Source organism: Lepisma saccharinum, chromosome 10, assembly GCF_977018435.1.
Source record: "Lepisma saccharinum chromosome 10, izLepSacc3.1, whole genome shotgun sequence".
Lineage (NCBI taxonomy): Eukaryota > Metazoa > Arthropoda > Insecta > Zygentoma > Lepismatidae > Lepisma > Lepisma saccharinum.
Window position 1 is genome coordinate 13,893,300 of NC_139238.1, and position 27,252 is coordinate 13,920,551.

Consider the following 27,252-nt stretch of genomic DNA (forward strand, 5'->3'; position numbering starts at 1 on the left):
TTCACTTCGCTTCTTGTGCCACTTTTCGCTAATTTCCGAAGATGGGAATGAGTGATGATATGATGAAATTGATGAATGGACACTCACAAACATCCACGCCAAAGGCCGGGATTCGAACCCGAGACCCCTGGCGTCTTAGCACGATGTGCCAACCACTCCACCACGGGTCCACATAATGAGAGTGGAAAGAAAGATACGTAAAATGTAGTATATATATGCATACACACATACATGCATATATTCTAGAAATATATGTGTGTGGGTATTTATTAGCTCCCGCTTTCCCCTCTTTCAAAGGGAGTGTTGGACTCTTCACACATACATCGTGCCTCCTCGATGGCGTAGTGGTAACGTCGTCGCCTTGTAATAAAGGGGTCGAAGGTTCGATACCCGGTGGAGGCACGTTGCACGATCCTACTTTAAACTATAGGTTCTCTACAGACTAGCCTTTCTGTGCATAAAGTGGACTTTAAACAAAAACTCAAACACACAAACAATCTCTCTTCTCCTGTTCTCCCTCCTTCCCCTCCCTTCTCTCCCTCTCTCTGTGTGCGTATAGGTCTTCCATATCGAACGCCCAGGCCACGTTTTAGTGAGAGATAAAAGCTTCGGATTTAGCTTCACGGCATTTCGAATTAAGCTTCAACAACAGCCTCGTTTGTGCGCACCGCAAGCTGAAAAGAACTTCTGAATTAAACATTCTGCTTGGGACCTTCCATTCGGCCCACATACACTGTAGGCATGGACAAAGTGGAAGTGTTCTCGTCGAAGGGGTCTGGAATCCGCCAATTTTTTATTTGATTAAGGAAATAAGCAATATTTGCTCTCTTTATGAATCTGCAACGCAAATTATTTTCAATTAATGTTCCAATATTTGAAATCCTACTTTAGAATTGTTGAAGAGTTGTAGTTTTTTGCCAGTTGTTCCCTATGTGGTAATATTTTTGTATTTTACCTGTGCACCTGTTTGTTTGTTTGTTCGTATATACTAGGGTATTGCATCTTCGTCGTCGTCGTTATCTTGTTGGCTCACACCACGTAATTTTGCGATTTCTAGCCAAAGTTACCGAGTTCAGGCACTATTCTTCCACGATCGAACGTATACATGGAATATCGTTTCAATGTGACAATAATCGTAGACACATGTATGTAAAATATCCATCCTGGCAGTTTCAGCCCACAATCATGATTCATTTTTATATCACTGTATTGGTAAAAGACACTAAACTACATTTCAACATGGAGATAATGACTTTCACTTCACGGTCCACATTTAAGGCCCCGCTACTACAGATAAATTACGGCTATACGTGTACTACTGGGCTTCGAGCGTACATGCTTGTTTTGCCTGTTCGAGCATTATTCCCTCGAGGGAAGAAACTCTAAATTCCGTACTCTATCTAGCGTCGTCCGTGCGAACTATTTGGCGGTCGAGCAAAATTCTCTCGAACGCACATGGTAAAGAACATCAACGTCTTGCTCGTTCTGTCCTCATTTCAACATAACGAGTTCTCCAAAAACTTATCTTTATACTGTATGTATGCAACGAGCGTCGCTACTGACATATTGTTTTTATCAGACTATGTACTAAACATTTTAGTATACTGCAGACTGACTGTGTAACGAATAATATTCAACGGCTGATGTACAGTGTGAACACCTCTGGACAGAATGTACGATTTTCTCTTTCACTGATCAACAGATATAAAATGGCTCAAGTACGTACATGTGCATGGTGATACATGCATTGTTTGTAAACGGTGGGTATTTACACCCTGTAACTTCACCCTGACCGCGACTCTGCAGTGATGATGATGTTTATATAATGGCAACAGGAGCAGCATCTAACCTGTACCTCGTAGTTGCATACAGAAACTAGATCTCCACGAATAAAACGTGTATTTTTTTCTGTCTCCTTCGCTCCTTTTTTTTCCCTATTGTTCATCACTCCTAATTTATCCTTTTTTGTGTTTTATATCTTGTTCTCTGTGTAGCAGACGTCCGTGGCGAAGTGGTTAGCACAGGCCGCTATGACTACAGGGGTTCGAATCCCGGTCCGGACGTTGGTGTTTTTTGTGAGTCCCTTCATCTATGTCGTCATACCATCACTCATTATCATCTTCACGATTAGCCAAAGGTGGCATAAAAGCAATATTAAGTATAAAAATGAAACAAAAAATCGTTCTATGTGGATGTATCTGTATTTTTGTGAGTACTTTTGATACCATGTTGATCTCTTTTCTCTCCCTCTCCATCTTTCTCTCTCTTTTTCCTGTATGTATGTCTGTCTGCGTGTGTGCGTGTGTGCGTGTGTTGCCGTAGTTGATCTTGTAGTTGTTAAATGGAACGTGTTAGGTGAGCCTCCAAGCTCACTCATTCCCATTTAGGAATCCGATGACCAATTTGATTGTGTTTGCATTTTTATTTCACGTCCCTTTTCAGCTACTTGGCTAATTGCGACGATGAGGATAAGTTGTCATTGGATGAAATTGATGATGAGAGACTCACGAAGAACACCCATGTCCAGGCCGGGACTCGAACCCGGGGACTTCCGTGGCGAGTCTGCTCTCAAGGCAACTGAAGTCAGATCTAGGGAAGCTTGTACATTCAGTTAACATCCAGGACACGTACTTTAGTTTCCAGGTATACCAGCAAACAATGTCTGTGAGTGTAAGTGACAATAGCATACTTTGACCCTCAACATGAATAGCATACGTCTTTCCTCTTTAATTCGCTTCTGTTGGGTACCTAGTTACGTGGGCATCAAAGGGAACGAAGCAACTGCTACTGCAGACGCGGCGTTGTTCTTGTCCACCTTCTGCCAGCCAGGGACATGCAGAATATGTTCGATTGCTCCCTTCTTGACATGTGACAAGAAGAGTGGGATGCGGAAACGGAGAACAAGCTTCACGGCGTTCCTCGTCCCATCCCACTCGTCGAGAAGAGGTTATTTTAAGTCTATTTCGCATCGAACAGAGCCATCTGACAAATCGTCATTTGCTGCATGGGCTGGATCCTCCGCTGTGCCGTCTCTGTAACGTTGTTTTAAGTTTTAAGTTCCTCAGACAGAGTTTTAGCCATCCCAACGACTTATCATTCTTGTTGGGCGACGAAGACACAGTTTTAACTAGATTATTGCTAAGAGCAGGCCTCTTGCACTGTCTGTGAAGAAGTATTGAGTGTATCCGTACTTTCTTTAATGTACTAGGTTGTATTAAAAAGTAAGGTGAATTTTCGATTTATTGAAAAACGTGCATAGGAAGAAATATGAAACTGTAGTATGTTTGACACATGGTATCACACTAAAATTCGACATAGGAACCACTGCCTTCGTGGGCATATCGTGTCAGGTGTGTCAGGGAAATGCCCATTCGGTGGTGTTTTTGGTCCTCACTCAGATTTTTGGGAACCCAGCGCGCACACACTTTCCTGAAGCCAAGTTGGTCATGGATGATACTCCTCACTGAACCATATGTTCAATGCATCAGCAATGTCATGCAACCTGACTCTTCTGTCTTCACGAATCATCGCATCCACGTCTCACACATTGCTGTCGGTGATGGACGTTGCTGGTTTGCCACTTCTGTCATCATCTGTCACACCACTCCTACCACTTGCAAATGAGTTACACCACACATACACTTGTTTCTGCGACATAACACTCTCTCCATAGACCTCCAACAATTCTCGATGAATTTCAGATGGTTTCTTTCCCTTGACCCATAAATAACACTGCGCACCTCCTCCTTGGAGTAATGTTCAAGTCGTTGCGCCATCTTTGACTTGCTCTAGGTACCAGACCGGTTGACGTAGAAAACTGTAATTACCCTCAGACTTGCATCACCTTGGTATCTGACACATACAAAAAAATTACTTAGCTACACAAAAAAACTCTTGGTTTTACAGACAAATTCACTTTACTTTTTGATACAACCTTGTATTATGTTTATTTTGTACAGGTCAATTTACAATCTTGCACATTTAATCTTTGTAGGGGCATTTCCCATATACATTGAAAGGTGAAAGATGCATATGTCCCGACGCACCCAAGAAATTTAATTCATCATCATGATCATCTTTCATCTTTCCAGGCCCGGATATTTGGTGCCATCCTCCGTTCGTGGTTGACGAGAACACCGAATCTGGCCGAACTCCAGTCCCAGGTGGTGGACACGACGATCTCCGTTTACGCCACCATACTGCAAGAGCTTCTGCCCACGCCGGCAAAGACCCACTATACCTTCAACCTGCGGGACATGAGCAAAGTGTTCCAGGGGATCCTCATGGCAGAACCCGAATCCATTGATGTAAGTACTAACAAATTTTACAGCGTTCTTGATAATATTTTTTGTTTCTGCGCTGCATAAATGCTTGTTTTCTTTTGTAACTCCAAGGTGCTGTTGAATTGTTTGGACGTTTAACCATAGTACCTGGTTTCATATATGCACATACCAATGTTTCGGAGACTCGTCATATCTCCGTCTTTAGGGAAGTGTTTCTTCCTCCTACTCTGCTATTCACGAATCAGACGTTGAGAGGTTTCCCACTGCCAGAACGCGACCGACTAAGCCCCCTGCCTCGCTCACCTACTACTTTCCACTTCTCGTAGAACACTAGTCTCACCGTCGACGCAGTCGTAGTGTCGTCGCCTTGTAATCAAGAGGTCCTGGGTTCGATACTCGGTGAAAGCACATAGTGGTTCGGATCCCACTTTAAATCGTAGGTCCAGTCCCGATTTGTCTTACTGTGCACAAAGTTATCTTAAGATCCCCAACTCAATCACTCGTACAACACTACAGTACCGCCACTCGCTCTGCAGTACACACGTGCATACGAGAGCGATCTTTCACAAATTGATCAAATTCTTAGAAAAATATTTCGACCTAAAAGGGATGAGCAAACAGGTGAGTGGAGAAGGTTACATAATTTAAAACTGCATAATTGGTATTCGTGTCCAGATTGTATTAGAATGTTTAAATCAAGAAGACTTAGGTGGGCAGGCCATGTGGTACGAATAAGATTCTTGTTGGGAAACCTGATGGTAAGAGACCTGTAGGAAGGCCAAGACACATATGGAGCGATAACGTTGAAATGGATGTAAAGGAAATCGACAAGGATGGAAAAGATTGTATTGATCTTGTTCAGGATAGGGACAGATGGAAGGCTTGTGTTTCTGCAACCATAAACCTTCGGGTTTAAGAAAGCTAGAGAGTTAGTTGGCTGCTCTGTGAGATGATTACAGTGTATACAGAGATCCATCTTTTCAATGTGCTGTTCTCAACAGGAAGTAGATGGTTAACTGAATATTGCGAAGGTGTGTGAAATGGAAAGTCGAACAAAAACTACAGGACATACTGTAATACGCTCTAATTCTTAAGCCCGACCCTGTGGCCGAGTGTTTATCACATCGCGCTGCGACGCCAAGGGTCCCGGGTTCGAATCCCGGTCGGGCTTGGTTGTTTGTGAATGTCCATTCATCAATTTCATCATTTCATCACTCATCCCCATCTTCGCAAATTAGCCAAGAGGCACAAAACGCGAAGTAAAATAAACTAATTCAATCAATCAATCAATCTAATTCTTAAATATATACAGGGTGAGCCAGTCAAACGGGAAGATTTAAAAAATCACAAAAAATAGAGAAAGCAAAAATTAGTTAATTTTTGGACATGAATGTACTGTACATGAGTTGAAAATACTAGTGTACCTGAAAAATGTTCATCTGTTTTTAATATGGTGTCAGTAAGATGGCGTCCTTGGTTTTGCACACATTGTCGGAGTCTGAGAGTAAATCTGCCCATGACGTTTTGCTGACATATTGGTAACCTTTTTCCTGCCTGTCTTCGATAACTATGACCCAGATGAAGAAACACTCTTCCAGCAAGATGGTGCAACTAGCCATACTGCCAGAGTGTCTATGGATGTGCTTAGGCTCGCATTTCCTGGTCGTCTCATCAGCACATTCGGCGATATTCCGTCGCCTGCCCGTTCACCCGATTTGATGGCTCCTGACTTTTTCCTTTGGGGTTACCTCAAATCCAAAGTATTCAAGGACAATCCTCCAAGAACCAGGGATGATTTGAAGGAGCGAATTCGGCAAGAGATCCACAACATTCCGTTGGAGATGCTACGAAGCGTCATGGGCGGATTTACTCTTAGACTCCGACAATGTGTGCAACACCTAGGACGCCATCTTACTGACGCCATATTAAAAAAATGAACATTTTTCAGGTACACTAGTTATATCAACTCATGTACAGTGCATTTATGTTCAAAAATTAACGAATATTTGCTCGCTCTATTTTTTGTGATTTTTAAAAATCTTCAGGTTTGACTGCCTCACCCTATATTAGGTGTTATTTGTAGGTTTAACATCAATCGAGCAATATTCATGTCGACCTTCGTAACGGAATGGTTATCACAGTGCGATGTAACGCCAGTGGTCTCGGCTTCGAAACCCGGCCTGGAAATTGGTGTTCTTTGGGACTGTCCATTCATCAATTTTATCATTGATCGCTCATCCTCATCGTCGTGATTAGCTAAAAGTGGCAGAATAGTGAAGTAAAATACGTATATAAATCAATCAATCGATCAAAATTCAAAGCGCCACTGTGTCATTTTTAAGACAAACGCTCCACACTTCCGCCAGTGAATAGAAATGTTTTTGTTTTCTGTATCTCCGGAAACGTAAAACCTCTAGAAATTCTTCGACAGATAGAAAATCCAATATCCCAGTACGTTCCTGCCACACCCGGAAGTTTGCGAATGGGAGAGGAAGTTCGATAATGGCGACATTTGCTGGAAAATGGACAGAAAGACTCTTCTCGGTGTTTTTTCTACCCATTTGCTCTTGAAGTGACTGCACGAGCATCTCGAAGAATGTTTATTCGAGCACTTCATCAACTCTTGAAAACATGAATAGGTCAACAAATAGTATATGTTGAAAAATGATAAACTGGTGCTATTTGACGTCCTAAAAACCTTCAACGGAAGAAGAAAAAATGATTTAGGGTTTCAGTTCAGTGAACATGTAGTTTGCACCTTGTGTACCTTCTCGTTTGTATTTCAACCCAAGTCCAAATCATCTAGCGAGTGTTTGATAACAGTCCACTCGTAACGGTAATATTTACCAAGACTGTTATATATCTGCACCAACTCATCATTTTGTACTATTTTCAAAGTACACATGCTAGCTTTGAACTGTTAACACACCGTGTGTGTATACATACATACATACATATACAGGGGATGGACAAAAATATGGAAACACCTGCAGAAATGTACATTACCTTTATTAATATCGAGTAGGACCACCTTTGGCACGCAGAACGGCCTGCAGTCGACATGGAATGGACAAATACAGGTCGCGTATGGTTGTCAAAGGGATGTTGTACCATTCCGCCTCCAGAGCAGCTGCAAGTTGTTTTAGAGACGATGGTGGTGGCTAGAGGGCTCGCACCTTGGTCTCCAAAACCGACCACAGGGGCTCAATAATATTGAGGTCTGGCGATTGTGGAGGCCATGGCAGATGTGATACTTCATCTTCGTGCTCATCAAACCAGTCCTGGACGATGTGAGCTGTATGAACAGGGGCTCTGTCATCTTGAAACACGGCATCACCACCTGGGAACAAAGTTTGCACCATGGGATGCAGCTGGTCACTCAAAATGGTTACGTAGTCCTGGCAGTGACATGTCCATGCAGGGTGATGATGGGTCCGGCAGAATACCAGGAGATGGCTGCCCAAATCATCACTGAACCACCGCCATGCTTCACTCTCGGTAACAGACAATCTGTATCGTACGCTTGTGCTGGCCTTCTCCACACGTACACTTGGCCAGCTGTTGGAAACAATATAAAGGATGACTCATCCGACCAGATTGCAGTCTTCCCCTGCTCCATTGTCCAGTTTTTATGGGCGTTGCACCACTGTCTCCGTCTAGCAGCATGGTCAACAGTCACGAGTGGTTTGGGAATTACAGATCTGCCATGAATACCCTGCTTGTGGAGTTCTCTTCTGACTGTTTTGACGCTAACAGGGTTTGCAAGCACTGTATTCAGCTCAGCAGTGAGTTTTGGAGCCGTGGTGATCTTCTGTTTGGTCACAATCCTACCCAATGTGCGTCTGTCTCTGTCACGCAACACACACTTGCGTCCACGCTGATGCTTCGCTGATGCGGTTTTTTTGGAATTCTCGTAGGCAGTCATGATCTTCGAGACTGTGCCTCTTGATACACCACACATTTCCGCTACTTTCGTCACGGAAGCTCCCACCATACGCGCACCCACACTTTGCCCTCTTTGAAACTCTGTCAGCTCAGACACGATTCACGATAACCTGCACGGACCGGTGGCTGAACTGTAACTGACCCATCTGTCAGATTGGCCAGGGTGTATACCTCTCAGGATGTGCCAGTGACCACAGCGCCACCTACCATTCAGACGCAAATCGTGTTTGAAATGGCTACCTGTTTTATACCAGGTGTTTCCATATTTTTGCCCATCCCCTGTGTGTGTGTGTATTGACGTGTTCACCGGGTTCTGGATTACTGACAGGGATCGATGGGTGAACACTTGCTTGAAGTCAGACGATAGAACGTTACACCGGCTGCCTGCAATCTCCCTCGATAGCCCCGTGACAAGGTGTGTAGAGAAACAAGGGATGCACAGTCGAAAGACAACTCGCCTCTCTGTCGGGGAGTCTGGAGAGTCTGTCGTGGATGGACTCGCAGATTCGCCCAGCTTCTTAGACAGACTGGCGATGATCGTTCCGGCGAGGTGTAGGCCATTATGGGTCGTCTGGAGCGGCCGGACGTCGGCCCGTCGGCTGGTGCTAAATGGAATGGCCTCGGTGTGATCAGCTGTTGTGATTCTCAGGCTGCGATCGGATCTGGAAGCTCCTGAAGGCGTGAAGGATGACGGGAGCGAGCGTCGGTTCCGTGTAGCGTAGGGGAAGAGACGGCAAACAGTCGGTCCAGAAGGATTTAGAAGGCCCAGCTACTGTGCGGCGATTGTAATGCTCGGCGGTTGCCCTGCGTCTCCTCGAGGCTCGCTGTCTTGCTGTCGCGGCCCTGAGGCCGAGAAAGTTCGCAGACTCTCGTGGTTCTTGGATGATTCTTAGCAAATGTCTCTTTTCGAAAACCACTTAGGTTTTATTCGCCGTTGGTGGCGTGACATTTTGCTTTATACGAGGGTCACTATTTATATTTTGAGCCTTGGCAACACTGATTGAAGTTAGGCGCGATTTGACGTTTGCACGGAATCGTCTGGCATTATTGACCATAACGTACTTCAAATGCTTTGTCAATAGCTTCATTTGTGTTATTTATGTTGCCTTGGAGATTGCGCGACAACAATAAAATGGAATTAACTCGTGAACATTTTCGTGCGATGATTTTTTACGATTTTCGACGTGGATTATCAAGACAAGAGTGCATCGATCAACTTACTTCCACATTTGGCGATGAAGCCCCATCCTTTGCCACTGTGAAACGCTGGTATTACGAATTTAATCGTGGCCGCCATTCGCTCACCGACGAGATTCGCGAAGGTCGTCCAAAATCAGTTGTTGTTCAAGGAAACATTGATGCTGTGCAAAACCTAATACTGCAAGATCGTCATGTGACATACTGTGAGATTGAGGCAACCATAGGCATTAGTTTCACCAGCATATATAAAATATTACATGATCATTTAGCTGTGAGAAAGGTATGTTCGCGTTGAATCCCACACAATTTGACAAAAACTCAAAAAGACGCTCGCGTCAATTGGTGCAAACAAATGCTCAATAAATACAATCGTGGTGCTTCAAAAGACGTATATAAGATTGTAACAGGTGACGAATCATGGATATATGCATATGAGCCGGAACGTAAACAGCAGTCGACTGTATGGGTGTTTCAAGATGAACCCAATCCAACAAAAGTTGTTCGCGCTCGAAGCACATCGAAACAAATGGTCGCCTATTTTTTTCGGGAAAACTGGTCATGTGGCAACTGTGCCTTTAGAGGAACGTAGAACGGTCAACTCTGAATGGTACACAACAATTTGTTTGCCAGAGGTCTTCGGTCAAATACGGAAAACAAACAAACACCGTCGGATCATTCTTCATCAAGACAATGCCAGCTGTCACACATCTCGTCTAACAACCGACTTTATGAACAGCCAAAAAATCGAATTGATGGGTCATCCGCCGTACAGTCCTGATTTGGCACCCAATGACTTCTTCTTGTTCCCGAATGTCAAGAAAAAATTGCGTGGACAACGATTTTCGTCGGCGGAAGACGCCGTTGATGCGTTCAAAAACCATATTATGGAGGTGTCTCAAGAAGATTGGAAAAACTGCTTTGACAAATGGTTCGAACGAATGCAAAAGTGTATTGACCATAAAGGAGAATACTTCGAAAAACAATAGAGCAGTTTTCAATGCCAAATTCCTGTTTTTTCATTGTTAGGCTCAAAATATAAATAGTGACCCTCGTAATCGTTGCATCTCCACCATGATGCGTTCACTGGTTTCATGAGCAAGAATGCGGGGATCGAGCTAGTGAACGCTTAGGGACCAGATGGTAGAGCAAGGTACGTCTAAGTTCCCCAATCTCCCTAACAATCTCCCTAACAAGCCCTTGGAAGAGAGTGAAGGGATCAAGGGATGCCGTTGATATATATGTCACCTCTCGGCCAAGCGGATGTGTGCAGACGTCAGGCGACAGATCAAGGCGTTCTGGGTTCGACGGCCCACAGTCTTCCGTTTCTGTGGAAGGCGACGAAGCTTGCGCTGGTTCTGACAGGGTGCCTCTTGGGAAGGCGTCCGAACGACGGTCTGACCCGACGGCTGATACCTTACAAGTCGCGGTACTGAATTAGGCTAACTCGTATCGAGTCTTTTCTGTTTCCCTGGGCCCAAGCGGCTTCTCGGAATCCCGACCCTGGCTTGAGACCTGAATAGTGTGTGGAGGTCTCCGCCTGGTAGCTGATATCTTTCTGAGGTCCTTCTGAGGTCTGAGATACTGTTCGATACCTCTTTTAAGCTGCTGGCAATTACAATTACTTCCTAGATGCATACTCAGCTCTTCCGGATTTGCCAGTCGATGACGGATTTGAACCCGGTAGCATAGAAGCATGCAGCGTCTTCTGACGTCATATGCTTCCGCTATTACTGGAATGTACCCTTGAGTAGTGTATTGTGGCTTGGTCGAATACCGATGCCTGGGTTGAGTTTTAGCTTTTTACAGAATATATATTGTGGAAAGACTCAAGGGAGAATACACACACACACATATACACACATTAGAGTGAACATTTTATAATTGGTATCTAGTATACTGTATTACATCGCGTGCAATAATAGAGCACACTTCTCTCAACGAAATTAATATGCGTACTTGTGTAATCTGGACAATTCTGTGTTGAACAAATATGACGAACTGCAAATACTATTCTTCAAACATGAGGATTGTTTGCAACCACTGACGGTTCGTCAAAGCTTTCAGCATGTTGATTTCAATCGCACACAAAACGCCTCATATTCAATAAATATTTCGTTATTTTTCAGAAAGTCAATTACTTTAACATGTACCAGCAATGCGACTTTTGTTTCGTCCATTATCAGATAATTTCAGTACTGATGTATCTTAAATATTGTGTCCTCTTTATTTGTTGAAAATGTTCATATTTTGTTTCTATTCATATAGTTTGGGACAATTTTCCAGCGATGGAAATTTTCCGTGACAATGTGACAATACTGTGCGTCTGTGCGAATATTTCATTTTATTTTTGTTATTTAGCGTCGCGTTTCTGCCACTTTTGACTTATCGCAACGGTGAGAATGATGAAATTGATGAAGGAACTAAACAAGGAACTCGAATTCGAACCCTGAACCCTTGGCGTCCCAGCGCGCTGTGGCAAGCGCTCACCGCGGAGGTGGCTTCTCCCTGTGTAAAGCCGAAAATCAGAATGTCACTCATTATTTGGTCTCCACAAAGTACAGTCAGGAACAGAAGTAGGTTAGAGTTCAGTTACAATTTAAATCAACCATCAATTCCTTACAGTCGTGCAACCCACATCTCAGTATAAACTTGCATTTTTCAAACCATGTTAGGATACTCGTTGCTGTGTACATGTACAATGAAACATGGCACTATAGGTCTCTGAGGCAGATACCGTGTAAAACCCCTTGGGTTCTTGGAATCGGACTCAGGGTATGCCAGCCTAAAGCCACTCGCTTATACAAGATGTACGTGTATACAGGCAAAGGGGCTCGCCCCTGTGAAATAAGGAGAACACTTAAACATTCGATTTTAACACTTCGGTTGAGTGGTCTGGCAGGGTCATGAGAATAATAGAAATGGAATAAAGAAATGTTCGTTTACCTCTGCTGTCTTGTAGAGATGTTCGTCTCGCTGATTTAGTAGACAAGGCACGGACATGAAATAAAACTTCTTTTGGGAGCGCAACTCCCATAGTAACTCCTTACGTATCGATCATTAATCAGATTATTGATTGGGAGACAAGATCTGTTCACGCGATAACTTTCTGATTACAACTGGAGCTGAGAAATGGTCTCTCGATCTATTTAAGGGAGATTCTAATTTCCGATCGTTAAAGCCGTTGGGCGAGTTCAGTTTTGTCGTTAACGGTGTTTGTTTTGCATAAGGCTGACGTTGCGTTATTTCAACCGATTTCCTGTTGATTTCCATGTCAGCGGAGTTGTCAGATATACTGAAGGTTGCTGCTGTATTATGCTTTTAAGAAGCTACCTCCAGCGCTTCAGCCGGACCCCTCAGCGAAGAGATTACTCTATGGAGTTATGACGCCGGAGCTACTCCTATTTTTAATAATAATGCTAAGATTAGAAGTTGAATCTGTATGTTGAAATTTATTGAGTTAATTATAATTAGTGCTGCTGTCAGAATTATTGATTAATTTTTCCATCTGTTTTTGTTATTATTATTCCATTTAAATTCAAGCTGTCCCGGGTTCGAGTCAAACTGTTGTTTATTGATTTAAAACGTGTGTCGGCACGTTAGAAAGGTAAGAATCAACTAATAACTTGCTGCCAGGCAGTGAAAAGACCAGCTCTTCGTAAAAGGGTAAAATCAATTGTTAAAAAAATGCATTCGTTCCCCAAAACAGATGACAAACAGTTGGTAACACATTGGAGGGCCATGCCCTTGCAGAAAGTTACCATGCGTGAGAGGGCTGTGTCCAATACGTAGTCCGAGTTAGAATAACTTCTTCTCGGGGGATGGGCCGGGACGAGGAACGCCATACACCTATGATGTGCTTAAAAGCGTGAAGCTTGTTCCTCGTGACGGCGTACCACTCTTCCTGCCACATGTCAAGGAGGGAACAGCTAAAAACATTCTGCAGACCCCTGGCTGGTAACTGTTTTTACCGAATTTCTGCTATTGTGTGGTGGCGTAGAAATGAGAACAGTCCATCAGCACTGCGAAATTTGTAGAGATGAAGTCGTTTGAAGTCTCGTAGGTAATGTAGGGTAGAAGAGGTGGTGTCTAACTATCTGAGAGGTGTAGGAACACATCTGGATCTATAGGTGTGTGGAATTCTGTTTTGGTATTTATTGGATGTCAGTAAGGATAAGAAACGAATGTCCGCAAGTTAGGACAGACAAAAAGTTACTTTCTATTGGTGATTATACAGGGTGGCCCAAAAGTAGGTATACAGTACCAGTGACTTTATTCATCAACAATTAATGAACAATTTTTAGTCACGCAAGTGATCGAAATGTCCTCCATTATTATATTCCAAGTTGAATTGATTTAAAATAATTCAACTTGCAACACATACCTACTTTGAATATACAATGCCCGGCCGACAGTGGTATATACTGTATACCTACTTTTTGGCCACCCTGCAGTATGCTCTGTCCCGGGAATCTCTGGAGCAAGCCAACGATAACAAGTGTCTGCCAAGTAGTGATTAGAGAGGGCTCGATCAATAAACTAGTGAGAGGGGAAGTGAGTGCAGCTAACAGCTCTTAGGAGCAGCCCGTACTGCTTTGCTCTGTCCAATAGCTTTCTCCCCTCTCTACCGTTATGTGCGGCCATCCTCCGCAGATTTCGTTGCAAAACGTCGTCGCACTTCTCCACAATTCTTCTTTCCGCAGTAACACTCGACAAGATAAATCCTTTGTTGTAATGTAAACTTTTGTGGTGTCATATTAAGCCACAATCTTCAACACACGGACACAACACAACACAACTTTCGAGGGAGGATTATACTGGCGTCAGTCTGCAACGTCAAGAGAATGGGAAAGAGAGCAAAAGCAGAGAGAGCGTGCGACTGTCGCGAACAAGACAAGCGCTGACGACGGGCCGCTTGCCGCCGATTCTCGTAGCGAATGTCAGGGAATGCTCTGTAGTACAATTTCTTTAAGCATATATTTCTTCTGATAATATAACTTATATGACACAAGAACTACGTCCGTAAAACGCGAATAGAACAATACAGCTGTGTGTCTGCTTTTACTATAAACAATTTAAATTACTCTTGTTGGCGTGCACATCTCGTTTTTGCTTCTACAATCCAGCAAAAATGCAGATCATTAATAATGATACATTTGCAAGCAATTGCTTTAACAGAGCCATCTTCTACAAGAAATGTTAAACTGACAATTTTTTGAAACGGTTTTCATCTGTTAATGAGCATTTGGGTTATTCGAAATTTAGCTTCATGACATTTTTGTACTAGAGCTGTAACGTTGAAATTTAACACAATTCTTATTCGTCGTCTTATTTCTAGTTACATTTGGTTGTAAAGACAAATCCTATCCTGTTATCGCCAGGGTTCGAATCCCGACCTATGAGTGGGTATTCTTTGTGAGTGTCTCTTCATCAACTTCATCTTATCACTCTACCATCCTCACCTTCGTGATTGCCCATAAGTGGCAGAAAAGCGACGCGAAATAACAAAAAAGCAATCAACCTATCCTGTTATACAATGTGTTAAATCGTTTCTATTGTTCCGGTTGCCTACCATAAGGATTAAATGTTTTAAAATATGCATTTTCCGTCTCATTTTATTTTAAACAAACTTATTTTTGCTGTTGACTGTATCCTGTACTAACGTCACGTGCATATTATATCCTTACGGAGACAAGCGACGATGCTGTATCTTTTCTTCAGGCGGTTATGGTTTAATTTGTAACCTGGGAGAATTTAAAATCCAACAAAAAATTTCGTCAGCACGGCAGTGAAACTAGTATAGACAGTCACGGGATTTGGTAATGAAATATCGGCAAATGAGATTCAGTGCACGATTCCAAGCTGATTGGAAGGACACCTGCTTTGACGAAGAAAATCTCGCTCCGGTACTTCTCAAGGTGTGCCTAAAACTCCTTGAAAATCTACGCTGCGATTGGTAGACTGGCATATCTATTTTTGTGATATTCATTGAAGGCGAACGGTGTACATACATGTATTTATTAGTACTATTAAGCTAATGCGGTCCATCCGGTTGGGTGCTTGACTATCACACGGAAGGTTCTGGTTCGATTCTAGGAATGGATGATGATAATTTTTCCATTATGGCTCTCGTATTCTCTCAGCCTCTCATCAGTGAGTTCATGGATGCACCACCGATGGATTGAGCCTGGTGCTGATTCTATTACATCCATTCTTATCGAGATCGATAATGTGTGAAGCCACATCTCTACACGCTCTTCGTGCCCGCATGGCAGAGAGGGCTTCACTTCTTAATTTTATTAATCAGTACAGAAGGAGATGAAGTGGTAGAATGAATATGTTAATATTATATCTTAGGTAACTTGACTGTCAATGGAAATATTATCATCCATGCTAAGCATGTTATTATTTCTATCATCACCGACATCATCAGTTATTGACCTCCGTGGCGGAGTGCTACGACGCCAGGGTTAGGGTTCGAATCCCGGCCTGGGTGTTCTTTGTGAGTGTCCCTTCATTAATTTCACCATATCATCGATCATCCTTATATTTCCGATTATTCAAAACTGACAGGAAAGCGTAGTAATATTAATCAATCATCGTCACATATGACGCCTCTCATCTCTTCCTGATTGATAGAGAAAGTTTCACCAAAATCCTTCCTGTAACATACGGTATCTCCTTTCGTCAGTTGAGCCCATATCTACATATTTCTCAGCCACGTCTTCCTTCTGCTTTATCTGCCCACATTTTCTTCTTACTTCTCGTTTCGCAATTCATAGGGAAACAATGTACAGTGGGATACATAAGTACTACGAAGAAAATTATCAATCACCAAGTTTATTCTCTTCGTTTTACGCGTTGGTAGCGTCGTCGCCTTGTAATCAAGGGGTCCCGGGTTCGATACCTGGTAGAGGCACATAGTGGTTCAGATTTCACTTTAAACTGTAAATCCAGTCCCGATTAGCCTTACTGTGGATAAAGTGGACTTAAAACACTAAATCACATCTTCGTTTTACGCAATGCGAGTGTCATGAATTGAAAAAATCGCTAAATAAAGGCTGGAAACCTTTACACCAGCATACGTAATAATTTATTTCTTAAAAACACGTAACACGAAAGAGAAAAATGCATGATAAAAAATCATGGGCAAATTGCCGAGTAATACTTGTGTATCCCACCGTGCTGGGTAGTTTTTAATATTTTTTTCACATCAAATAGCCATATCATCTATGCTTGGAACCGTGGTCGTCTATTCCGTAGGGTGTTTGACTGTCACGCGGGAGACTCTGGTTCGATTCCCGAGGTGGCCGATCTAAGGTTGGAATATTTCCGACCTTTTCACTGCATGAAGCGGCTCTGGAGTTGACCCAGTCTCAGATAGATGGACACCTGGGGAGGGTAAAGGCGATAAGAGCGTTGTGCTGATCACATTGCCTTCAAAATGGCCAAGATCGAGGGTGTATCGGACACTACCCCCACATCTCCTAATTGGCACAGGGGCCTCCCCGATGGAGCAGCGGTAGCGTCGTCGCCTTGTAATCAAGGGGTTCCGGGTTCGATACCCGGTGGAGACATATCGTTGTTCGGATCCCACTTTAAACTTTAGGTCCGGTCCCGTTAGCCTTACTGTGCATAAGTTGGACTTAGAACCAAAAGATTTGAAACACAAAGGCTACAGGAAACTCGTTAATACTTTTGAACCACCCTGTTAGAGGGTGAGTACGCGTACGTATGTGCGTCTAATGTGACTGTGCTAGCCTAAAACGAGCTGAAATGCAGGTTTCGCTCTCGTTGTTATGGTAACAATCCTGTTTCAAACCAACGGATTTTCAGATTCGCTGGAAGCCGTGATCTATTCCACGAACTCCGTGCTCTGTGAATAATTAACGTAATGTTATTTGCAATGCATTTTTGGTAACATTAACCCATCAGCGGAAATTAAAATTAATCGCCCTAGGCTGCCAGAAATTAAACGTTGTTGGTGGCGCATTATGAAGATACTGGATCTACTTAGAACAATACGAGTGCCAATAACTTGATTTGCTTTTCCGTTGATGACGAAGTTATAATGAATGTTGTCATGGGAAATTCGATTTTGAAAACAGCTCTAGGTACGACACATGACTACTTTTTTGTTGTCATCAAATTAAAAAATCATAAACCTTATGAGTCTGGAAATGTTCATTATTCACAGTATATCTACTACCCACTACCGCCTGTCTACTCTCTATTATCCCGGGTCTACGTATTACTACTAATACCTAATCTTCACTACCGCATGTCTACTTTCTTATATAGGATCTGTTTAGACAGGTCTGGTGCGGGGCACATCCAGGTGCTAACAGTCACTAAAACAATTGCTAACAGCTCTATACCTGCCGTCCATAACCTAGCAATTCCTAAATTACAATTCCGTTTAGTTTTAGTAATGTACAGGGTGTCTCATAAGTAATAGCGCAAACTGACATAGGTGAAAGTACACGATAATAGAAGCAAAAACGTCTCGGTAAACATGGGACTACAAAGGAGCAGTTTTCGAGATAATCGCGAATGTGTGATTACAAGCCGCCACTGACTTTATTATTTGTAAGCGTCATCCTAGTTGGTAAAATGCTAATAATGTGTGCAAAAGTGTGGTTAGAAGCCGTCACTGTTTGTTTTTTGTAAACTCCGAGTGCTTTACTCCTTGCACGTTCCGAGGTTTGCTCTTTGTTTACAAAACGGAATATTTTCGAGAGGTGGCGTTGTAATCAAACAGGATGGATACAATCAGTAAACAGTCTAATCGTACTGTGGAAGTCACGTCAGTTGTACTGTACTGCGTAGTGAAAATAGAACCTTACAGCATCGAACAGTATGCGGATATACATTTTGGGCATGGTTTGGTCCGGCAATGCACGGGAGGCTGCACGCTTGTACGAAGAAAAATACCCTGCTCAAAGGCACCCCGAGAGTTGCACATTTACAAGGGTACATCAGCGCTTCAGAGAACATTATTGTTACTTTATTATTAGCATTTTACAAACTAGCACGATGTTTACAAACAATGAAGTCAGTGGCGGCTTGTAATCACACATTCGCGATTATCTCCAGAACGACTCGTTTGGAGACCTATGTTTACTGAAACTTTTTTGCTTCTTTTATCGTGTACTTTCACCTGTGTCAGTTTGCGCTATTACTTTTGAGGCATCCTGTATATATGGTTAGATTGATTGATTGATTGATTTACTTTATATTACTTCGTTTTTCCGCTACCTTTGGCTAATTTGCTAAGTTGATGATCAGTGATGATGTGATGAAATTTATGAATGGACACTCACAAACATCCATGCCCAAGCCGGGATTGGAATCCGGGACCACTAGTGTTATAGCGCGCTGTGCTAACTACTCCACCACGGAGGGCAGCATATGTGGTTACATTTAGGAGGGCCAGGTTTCGAGCTCTTAGCAAATTAGTTTTAGTGACTGTTAGCAGCTTGATTTGTCCCGCATCAGACCCTCATTTAGACCAAATGACACACGGAAGTTTTACTGGCACCTCAAGTCTATAAAGAAAAAGCGTTTGCTCTGCATGTGCGACAAGCACTGTGCATGTACGACAACCTCTGTGCATGTACGACAACCTCTGTGCATGTGCGAATACAACTGTGCATGTGCGACAACAACTCTGAATGTACGACAACTTCTGTGCATGTGCGACAACCGCTGTGCATGTGCGACAACCACTGTGCATGTGAGACAACCAGAGTTAACAGGATGTAAGAAGCTATTGCCAGCCTACATGGCGGAGTGATTAGTATAGCGCACTATGACGTCAGGGGTCCTGAGTTTCAATCCCGACCTGTTTGTGGGTGTTGTTTGTGAGTGTCCCTTTATCAATTGTATCATATCGTAACTCATACTCGTCTTCACGATTAGCCAAGAGGCAGAAAAGCAAAGTAAAATAAACCAAATCAATCAACGATTAAAGCCATTACACGTGCGGCACTTTTGGTACACTCGTGTTCTCATAAAGTGGCACACTTTATGAGTTTGGACCGTTGAAGTATGTGCTACTTTATCTGAACAGGAATGTACGAAAGGTTGGATATGTTGAAAGTTTCGTTTCCAAGTGACTCATATCGCTTCGTATTTGTTCTGTGTCACTTTGTTCTGAGAGCTCCCTACGCCATGTATGACTACCCTCTTTCTATCAGGTAGAGATGGTTTCGTGTCTATACTCTACTGTAATTATGTATGATTATTATATTATTACTTTAAAGTAAGACAAAGCTAATCTTGGTTTTCAAAAAATATATAGTCTATGCACAGTAATAAATATTTGTGTGTTAATAATAATATACGTTTTAGTTTTTGATTTGCCTATTTTATGCACAGATAGGCTAATCGGGACTGCACCTACAGTTTAAAAAAATATGCGAACCAACATGTGCTTCCACTGGGTATCGAACCCGGGACCACATGATAACAAGGCGAAGAACTTACCGCTAATCATGGAAACATCAATAATAGTAATTATATGCCTGTTATTTACATCGTCGTCATCATTATAATTCATTCTCTCCCTCTCCGCTCTCAGACACACACAAATACATACGAGGGTGAATCAAAATGTTTTCACATAACATCTTTATTTACACACAAAAGGAAGAACTCTATATATCAGATGTACCGTTTGGCAGTATTTATGCATATGTACATTAATATTCACGGTTATTCGCAAGTATGGAGCAGACCTCTGGATTGCAAGGTAACAGCGTTAGTCCAAAGCTAGCTGTCAGCGGGGAAGGTGTGATTAGAAGGCGAAGGGGTTGCTTATTATCCTGGTCCAGACACAAAATGTGGAAATGAACCCTGGAATACTGTCCCCATTCATGATGGAGAGTTCGTCCAATGGCAGGTGTATAGGCAACCTGAACGACAGCTCTGTTAATTGGGTTGCATAAGAGGAAGGATATAAGCACTGTCGAAACTATTGGACGATGGAGTAGGAATATCGTTAAGATGGATGTATTCTTGTATGCTCTATTCCTTGTTCTTTAGATTTATTCCTGTAGTAATTTACTTTTCATTTCTTAACATCTTCTTTGCTTCTTCATTCCTGTCTTCGCGCTTTCGCTACAATTTCTATTGAACCTGCTTCTCTCTATCTTCTTTTGCGTTCTTTTTCTTCTACACTGCATTTCTTTCTTCCGTTTTTCTCTCGATTTTCTTTTCATTTTCACTTTCCAACTTGTTGAAATTAGATGAGAAAGCCGGAAAATATAGTGTAATAAAAATATAAATATCTTCATATTTAGAGCATTCCCCTTTCTCACTATTTCCTCTGCTTCCTGTCATTTTTCCTTTCCTTAGTCTTCTGTTCTCCTTCTTTCTCTGGTAGCTTCCCGATGGCTGTTGAAAACTATGTTACCTTGTAATAAAGGGGTCCTCGGTGGTGGCACTTTTCAGAGGTTCAGGTTCCATTTAAAAGTGTACGTCCGGTCCAGAATAGTCTATCTGGCTACAAGGTGGACTAAAAACAAACCATTCTCTTTTTCTTCTCTATCTCTCTGTTCTTCTATTTATCTTCTCTTTCATTTTATTCAGTCTCCGTCTCTCTTTCCATGTCACTATTTCTACCTCTCTGTCTTCTCTGTTGTTCTCTTTCTGTGTCTGTCAGTCTGTCTGTACCTTTCCTTTCCTTTCTCTCGTTCGCTCTGTTTCCGTATCTTCCTTTTTCTTTCTCTTTATCACACTCTCCTTTCGTTTCATCATTCTCAATTCCCAGAGCATTCTTCTTTCTCATTATTTCTTATGTTTTCTCTCTTTTCCCTCTCTTTTTATTTTACCCCATTCTCTCTCTTTTCCCTCACATATCTTTCCTTTCACTCACTTCTCTTTCCTTTCACTCACTTCTCGTTCCTTTCTATCACTCTTCTTTCCTTTCCCTCACTTTTCTTTCCTTTACCTTACTTCTCTTTCCTTTCCCTCACTTTTCTTTCCTTTCCCTCAATTTTCTTTCCTTCCCCTCAATTTTCATTCCTTTCCCTCACTTTTCTTTCTTTTCCCTTACTTTTCTTTCCTTTCCCTCGCTTTTCTTTCCTTTTCCTCACTCTTCTTTCCTTTCCCTTACTTCTCTTTCTTTCCCTCACTTTTCTTTCCTTTCCCTCACTCTTCTTTCCTTTCCCTCACTTTTCTTTCCTTTCCCTCAATTTTCATTCCTTTCCCTCACTTTTCTTTCTTTTCCCTCACTTTTATTTCATTTCCATAACTTTCTTTACTTTTCCTCACTTTTCTTTACTTTCCCTCAATTTATTTCCTTTTCCTAACCTCTTTCTTTCCCTCGCTTTTCTTTCCTTTATCTCACTTTTCTTTCCACTCCTTTCCCTCACTTTTTCCTTTCCCTCGGTATTCTTTCTTTCCCTCACTTTTCTTTACATTCCCTCACTTTTCTTTTCATTCCCTCACTTTTATTTCCTTTTCCTCCCTTTTTTCTTTTCCCTCACTTTTCTTCCTCTTCCTCACTATTCTTTCATTTCCCTCACTTTTCTGTATATGCATCTCTTGCCTCTCTATCTTTCTTTTTCCTCTCTCTTTATCTTTACCTTTCTTCTCTCTCGCTCTCTCTTTCTTTCTTACTTTGTCTTCTTTTTTCTCTTTGGAAGGGTTAAATCCTACATATTTTACATTTCTTTCCTCAGTCCTAGGTATTAGTATCAAGGCAGCTCGCATCCTGTCGCAATTGGATTGAAAATTCCTGACAGCAATTTCGAACTCTCCAGAACAGGTAATATGGATTCTGTTCTCAAGAGACTTCATCGACGAAAAGCTTCCATACGTTGCTCATTTGTATTTATTGTGTCATCCTTCGCTGCAATATGAGGATGCGAGATGATGGAGAATTAATACGGAGGACGCACCGTGCTTCTTTTGTCACGTTTCCGGTGTGTTTGTTTCGAAGGGCTTCGACGCTTGCCATTAAATGTGCATTTGAAAGCAGTCACGTGACGAAACTGCTTTGGCTAATGCATGGATGCTTTATCCGCAACATACTGAAGGGGAAGTGGTGCTGAAATTCATCCGCTAAAATATTGATTCCGCTGTTAGAGGACGGTGTACTTCGCAATTACTGCCATAAGCACTAGTCTATTCAATTTGTTTCGAAACTCAGGATGGTCTTCTCACAATATTGTCACGTGGATAGAGAGACCGGTCGATGTTAACTCTATCTCATGTTTCTAAGTTGTACTCAATATTGCGATTATAATCTTGAAATCGGGGAGTAAGGGGCGATCTTACACGTAGTACGTCCAATTGTCAACCTCACTTCCACGTAGTACGCCCAATTGTCAACCTCACTTCCACGTAGTACGTCCAATTGTAAACCTCACTTCCACTTAGTACGCCCAATTTTTGACCTCACGCCCACGTAGTACGTCCAATTGTCGACCTCACTTCCACGTAGTACGCCCAATTTTCAACCTCACTTCCACGTAGTACGTCCAATTGTAAACCTCACTTCCACGTAGTACGCCCAATTGTCAACCTCACTTCCACGTAGTACGTCCAATTGTAAGCCTCACTTCCACGTAGTACGCCCAATTGTCAACCTCACTTCCACGTAGTACGCCCAATTGTCGACCTCACTCCCACGTAGTACGCCCAATTGTCAACCTCACTTCCACGTAGTACGTCCAATTGTAAACCTCACTTCCACGTAGTACGCCCAATTGTCAACCTCACTTCCACGTAGTACGCCCAATTGTCGACCTCACTCCCACGTAGTACGCCCAATTGTCAACCTCACTTCCACGTAGTACGTCCAATTGTAAACCTCACTTTCACGTAGTACACCCTGGACTGCATTTTGCAGACGAACGAGGCTCTGGCGACTGACCCTGGCCAGTATAATTCTGTGTGTTGTCCTGTGTCTTGTCCTTAAATGTGCTAGGTGCCGCTTTGCAGCCTCAGCTTTTAACCAAAGTCAGAATATTTTAATATTTTAGTTACGACACATTACTTATGTTCATTTTAGTTCTGCTAACCTAAGTCAGAATATTTTAGTCTTCCAACGTCACAGTCATGTTATTAGTTACATTTTATTTCAGGTAAGGAGGTGGACCCCGTATAAAGTGACGGGTGCAAAATAGCTTAAGTGTTGACGCACCCAAAATTTTAAATTCAAAATCCAATCAAATCAAAACATAATCTTGGAATCCTATAGAAGTTAAGTATGTGATTATTACATGTTGTAACGAAAGCTCCTACGAAAACCAGTTGTAGCTGAGGACTGTTTTATTGATTTTGTTTACATTACTTCGCTTTCGCCTCCGCGATGGTGCAGTGGTAGCGTTGGCGCCTTGTAATCAAGTGGTCCCGGGTTCGATACCGCTGGAGGCACATAGTGGTTCGGATCCCACTTTAAACTGTAGGTCCAGTCCCGGTTAACCTTTCTGTGCATAAAGTGGACTTAAAACCACAATTCGATCAATTTACTTCGCTTTCCTGCCCCTTTTTCCTAATCGCTGGGTGTTAATATGATGAAACTGATAACGACACACTCGCAAATAACACACATTCCCAGCTGGGATTCGAACGTGAGACTCCTTCGTTCGTAGCGCGCTGTGCTAACTACTCCGCCACGGAGGTCGGAAGTTCAAGCTGTATTCACTACGTAACCGCTTTCCCATATCACAGTCGAAGGTCTAGGATTCGAGTCCCGGCGTGAGTATTCATGTTCTCCTTTCATCTTATCACTTAACCTCGTCGTTGCGGTTATGAAAACGTGGTAGAAATGCGATGTAAAAATGACAAAAATACAAATACTACTTTATTTATTTAATTAGCGTCGCTCTTCTTCCACTTTTGGCTAATCGCGACGATCAGGACGAATGAAGATTTAATGAAGAGACAATGCACTCATGTCGGCCCGGTATTCGAACCCGGGACTCCTAACATCGTAGCGTCCGGTGATGACCACTCCACCATGGAGGTCCTAACCTAACCGTTTTTTGTTTAATATTCCTAATCAGTACTTTGGCATATCTCCCTGTTTGCTGATTAAATATTAACAAATTACCAGTTAATGCTAATTAAGTAGCATTTGAATACAAATTCATTATCGAAAATTATGCATGTGTTGCATTATAAGTAGCCAAATCTACTGTATATAAGTAACGTTTCTCTAATGCTTATATTATCGGCATTTTCTTGGTTACTGAAAGGTTATTATTGTGTTGATCGTTGTCAATTTGTACTTCCATTGACTGACAGACGGAAAAATCGACATAGTTCATAAATATCCCACTATACTAGCACCTGGTATTGTTTCAGTTCACAAAATTATATCTTAGTATTTGCAGTAGTTTAAACGTTAGATAGATGCTCTTTAAGATATGATCCCGTGACGTCCATACATGTGTAGTCAGAAAAACCTTTGTTTATACACACAACCTCCAAGGTGTCTTCCAGTATGGAAAAGTGAGGGAATTGTCTATGTTTCTCTTAAAAGGTCATTATGTTTGTGGAAGTGCACTATAAATAGGTTCTTTAACAAAGATGAAAAGGACAAACAAGAAATTGTGAATGTGTTGTGGGCAAACTATGCTACAGTCTTATATACTGAGCTTTACCGGCAGTTACAGTAGAAATTGCATAATTGACTACTCCAGGAAAAGGGATCATATTTTAAACTATTTTCAACTAGAAATCGACTGCAGTAGGTGGCTATTAGCATTTTCCACTTTCTTGTTGCAATTGTTTGTTTGTTTGAACTCTTGTTTTAAGTCCACATTATGCACAAATAGGCTAATCGAGAATGGACCTACAGTTTAAAGTGAGATCCAAACCTCTACGTGCCTCCACAGAGTAGAGGAACAAGCCGTAGTACAATGTGAAGTCTGTCAAAAGTTCCAATGGGCTAACACAAAAGACCCTCTACAGTCTCATCCAATACCGAATAGACCTTTTGAAAGAATAGGGTGTGACTTTTTCATTTTGGAAACAAATCATATCTTGTTGTTATATACTATTATTCTAAGTGGATAGAAGTATTACCTTTACAAAGTAAGTCAGTACTAGAAGTAATAACACAATTGAAATTTGTGTCTGCCATGTTTGGTGTGCCCGAATTAGTAACATCTGACAACAATCTGTTCAATAGTGCAGAATACAAACAATTTGCAGCAGAATGGGATTTTCAGTGTGTATTCTCAAGTCCTCATCACCACAGAAGTCACGGTATGGCAGAAAGAGCTGTTGGTATTGCGAAACAAATAATGGGGAACAAGGACTATTATCTGGGACTTATGGAATATCGAAACACACCATTAGCAACAATTAGGTTATCACCAGCTCAAATGATGTTTAGTAGAAGGTTAAGAACTAAATTACCTATGTCTAGCAAATTGTTCAATCCTGAATTGTTTTAAGATGTATTACACTGAAATCAGGTAAAGCAGAAAAGTTGGTATGATAAAAACTCAAAATCATTAAAACCTCTTAACCGAGGTGATAATATAATGATCAGAAACCTTGATAGAAATATTTGGGAGTCAGGAAAAATATTATCTGTAGATAACAGTCCAAGATCATATATTGTACAGAAACAGAATGGTAAAGTAGTTCGTAGAAATCGTGTTTACCTTCAGGAAAACAAATCAAATGAACAATTGTTAGAACTGAAAACAAATAATGAGAAAAAATCAAAATTATGTTAATGGTAAACTTGATCAAAGCTCAAAGTCGAAACATTGTAGCAAGGAAAATGTAAATAATGAAACTAATATAAATGTACCTAATATTACTTCTGATGTCAAGTCTGGAAGTAATGGAAATGTATACACTAGATCAGGTAGACTTATAAAGGAACCAAAATTCTTGAAAGACTATGTAACTGATGTATAATTAATTATCATGTTTGTAAAAGGGGGGAGATGTAACATATGGGCTTTATGATGATGAAACAGAAATATGTTCTGCCAACATTAGTGACGTCATCGTAAGATCATGGCGACTGACATATATAGAGTAAGCTTCTTACGTAGTGTTCAATAAATAGCCTACTGGATAATGTATCTTTATCACTAAATTATAAACACGTAAAGTACGAAAGAGTATCAAAGCCGGAACCCCTTGGTTACAAGGCGACAACGTTACTTCTACGCAGGCCCGTAGCTAGAATTGATCTCTAGGGGGGGCTCACAGGTTATCAGGGGGGCTTTGTAAACCTAAGTCCATTTTTAAAAATTTAATAAGTATTAAATGAAGGCAAATTGTATGTGTGTGGGGGGGGCATTATGTTTTTATAAAACAAAATTTAGAAATATCATTCAAATACTACAGTTTTTTCTATATCTTCTAAAAAATCTATTGAAGTGTAAATAGACTGATACTGACACGACACCATCCCTTAATACACACTCCATACTATTTTCGATGATACAGATATTTATATAATACAAGTAAAAATGTACAACATTCACTTCAATCGTAGTGCCTACCGTACCCCGGCCGAAGCAATAAAACTCCCCTTCGTTACCAAAAATTTTTATCTGTTGTCATTTGACGCAGCTGTGGAAGGAATGTTATTGATGAAGCTAAAGTCACAGATATTTGTCAAACGAGAGGCTGCAACAGGGGCAGGGAAGTTGCAGATTAAGAAGCTCCCCTGTGAAAGAACTTTCTAAAGTCTACAGAATTTTCTAAACACTACTTAAGACATCTGCTCACAAACAAGACGAATAAATGTAATAGCTGCTGTTCATGTTCTGTGAAATTATCCTTGTGAACTTGTGAACAAAATAATATATGCTGTCTACATTTTCACTCTTCGCTTCAAAGA

The 27,252-nt window shown here is 41.7% G+C and overlaps 1 protein-coding gene across 1 annotated transcript in view; it reads left to right on the forward strand.

Annotated features, from left to right (window-relative positions):
- LOC145994472 (dynein axonemal heavy chain 1-like) overlaps positions 1–27,252 on the forward strand; it is a 1,132,367-nt gene that overhangs the window by 731,642 nt on the left and 373,473 nt on the right. Inside the window, exon 38 of the mRNA XM_083130607.1 lies at positions 4,092–4,307. Coding sequence (XP_082986733.1) covers positions 4,092–4,307 — 216 coding nt within the window. The remainder of the gene's footprint in view (positions 1–4,091; positions 4,308–27,252) is intronic.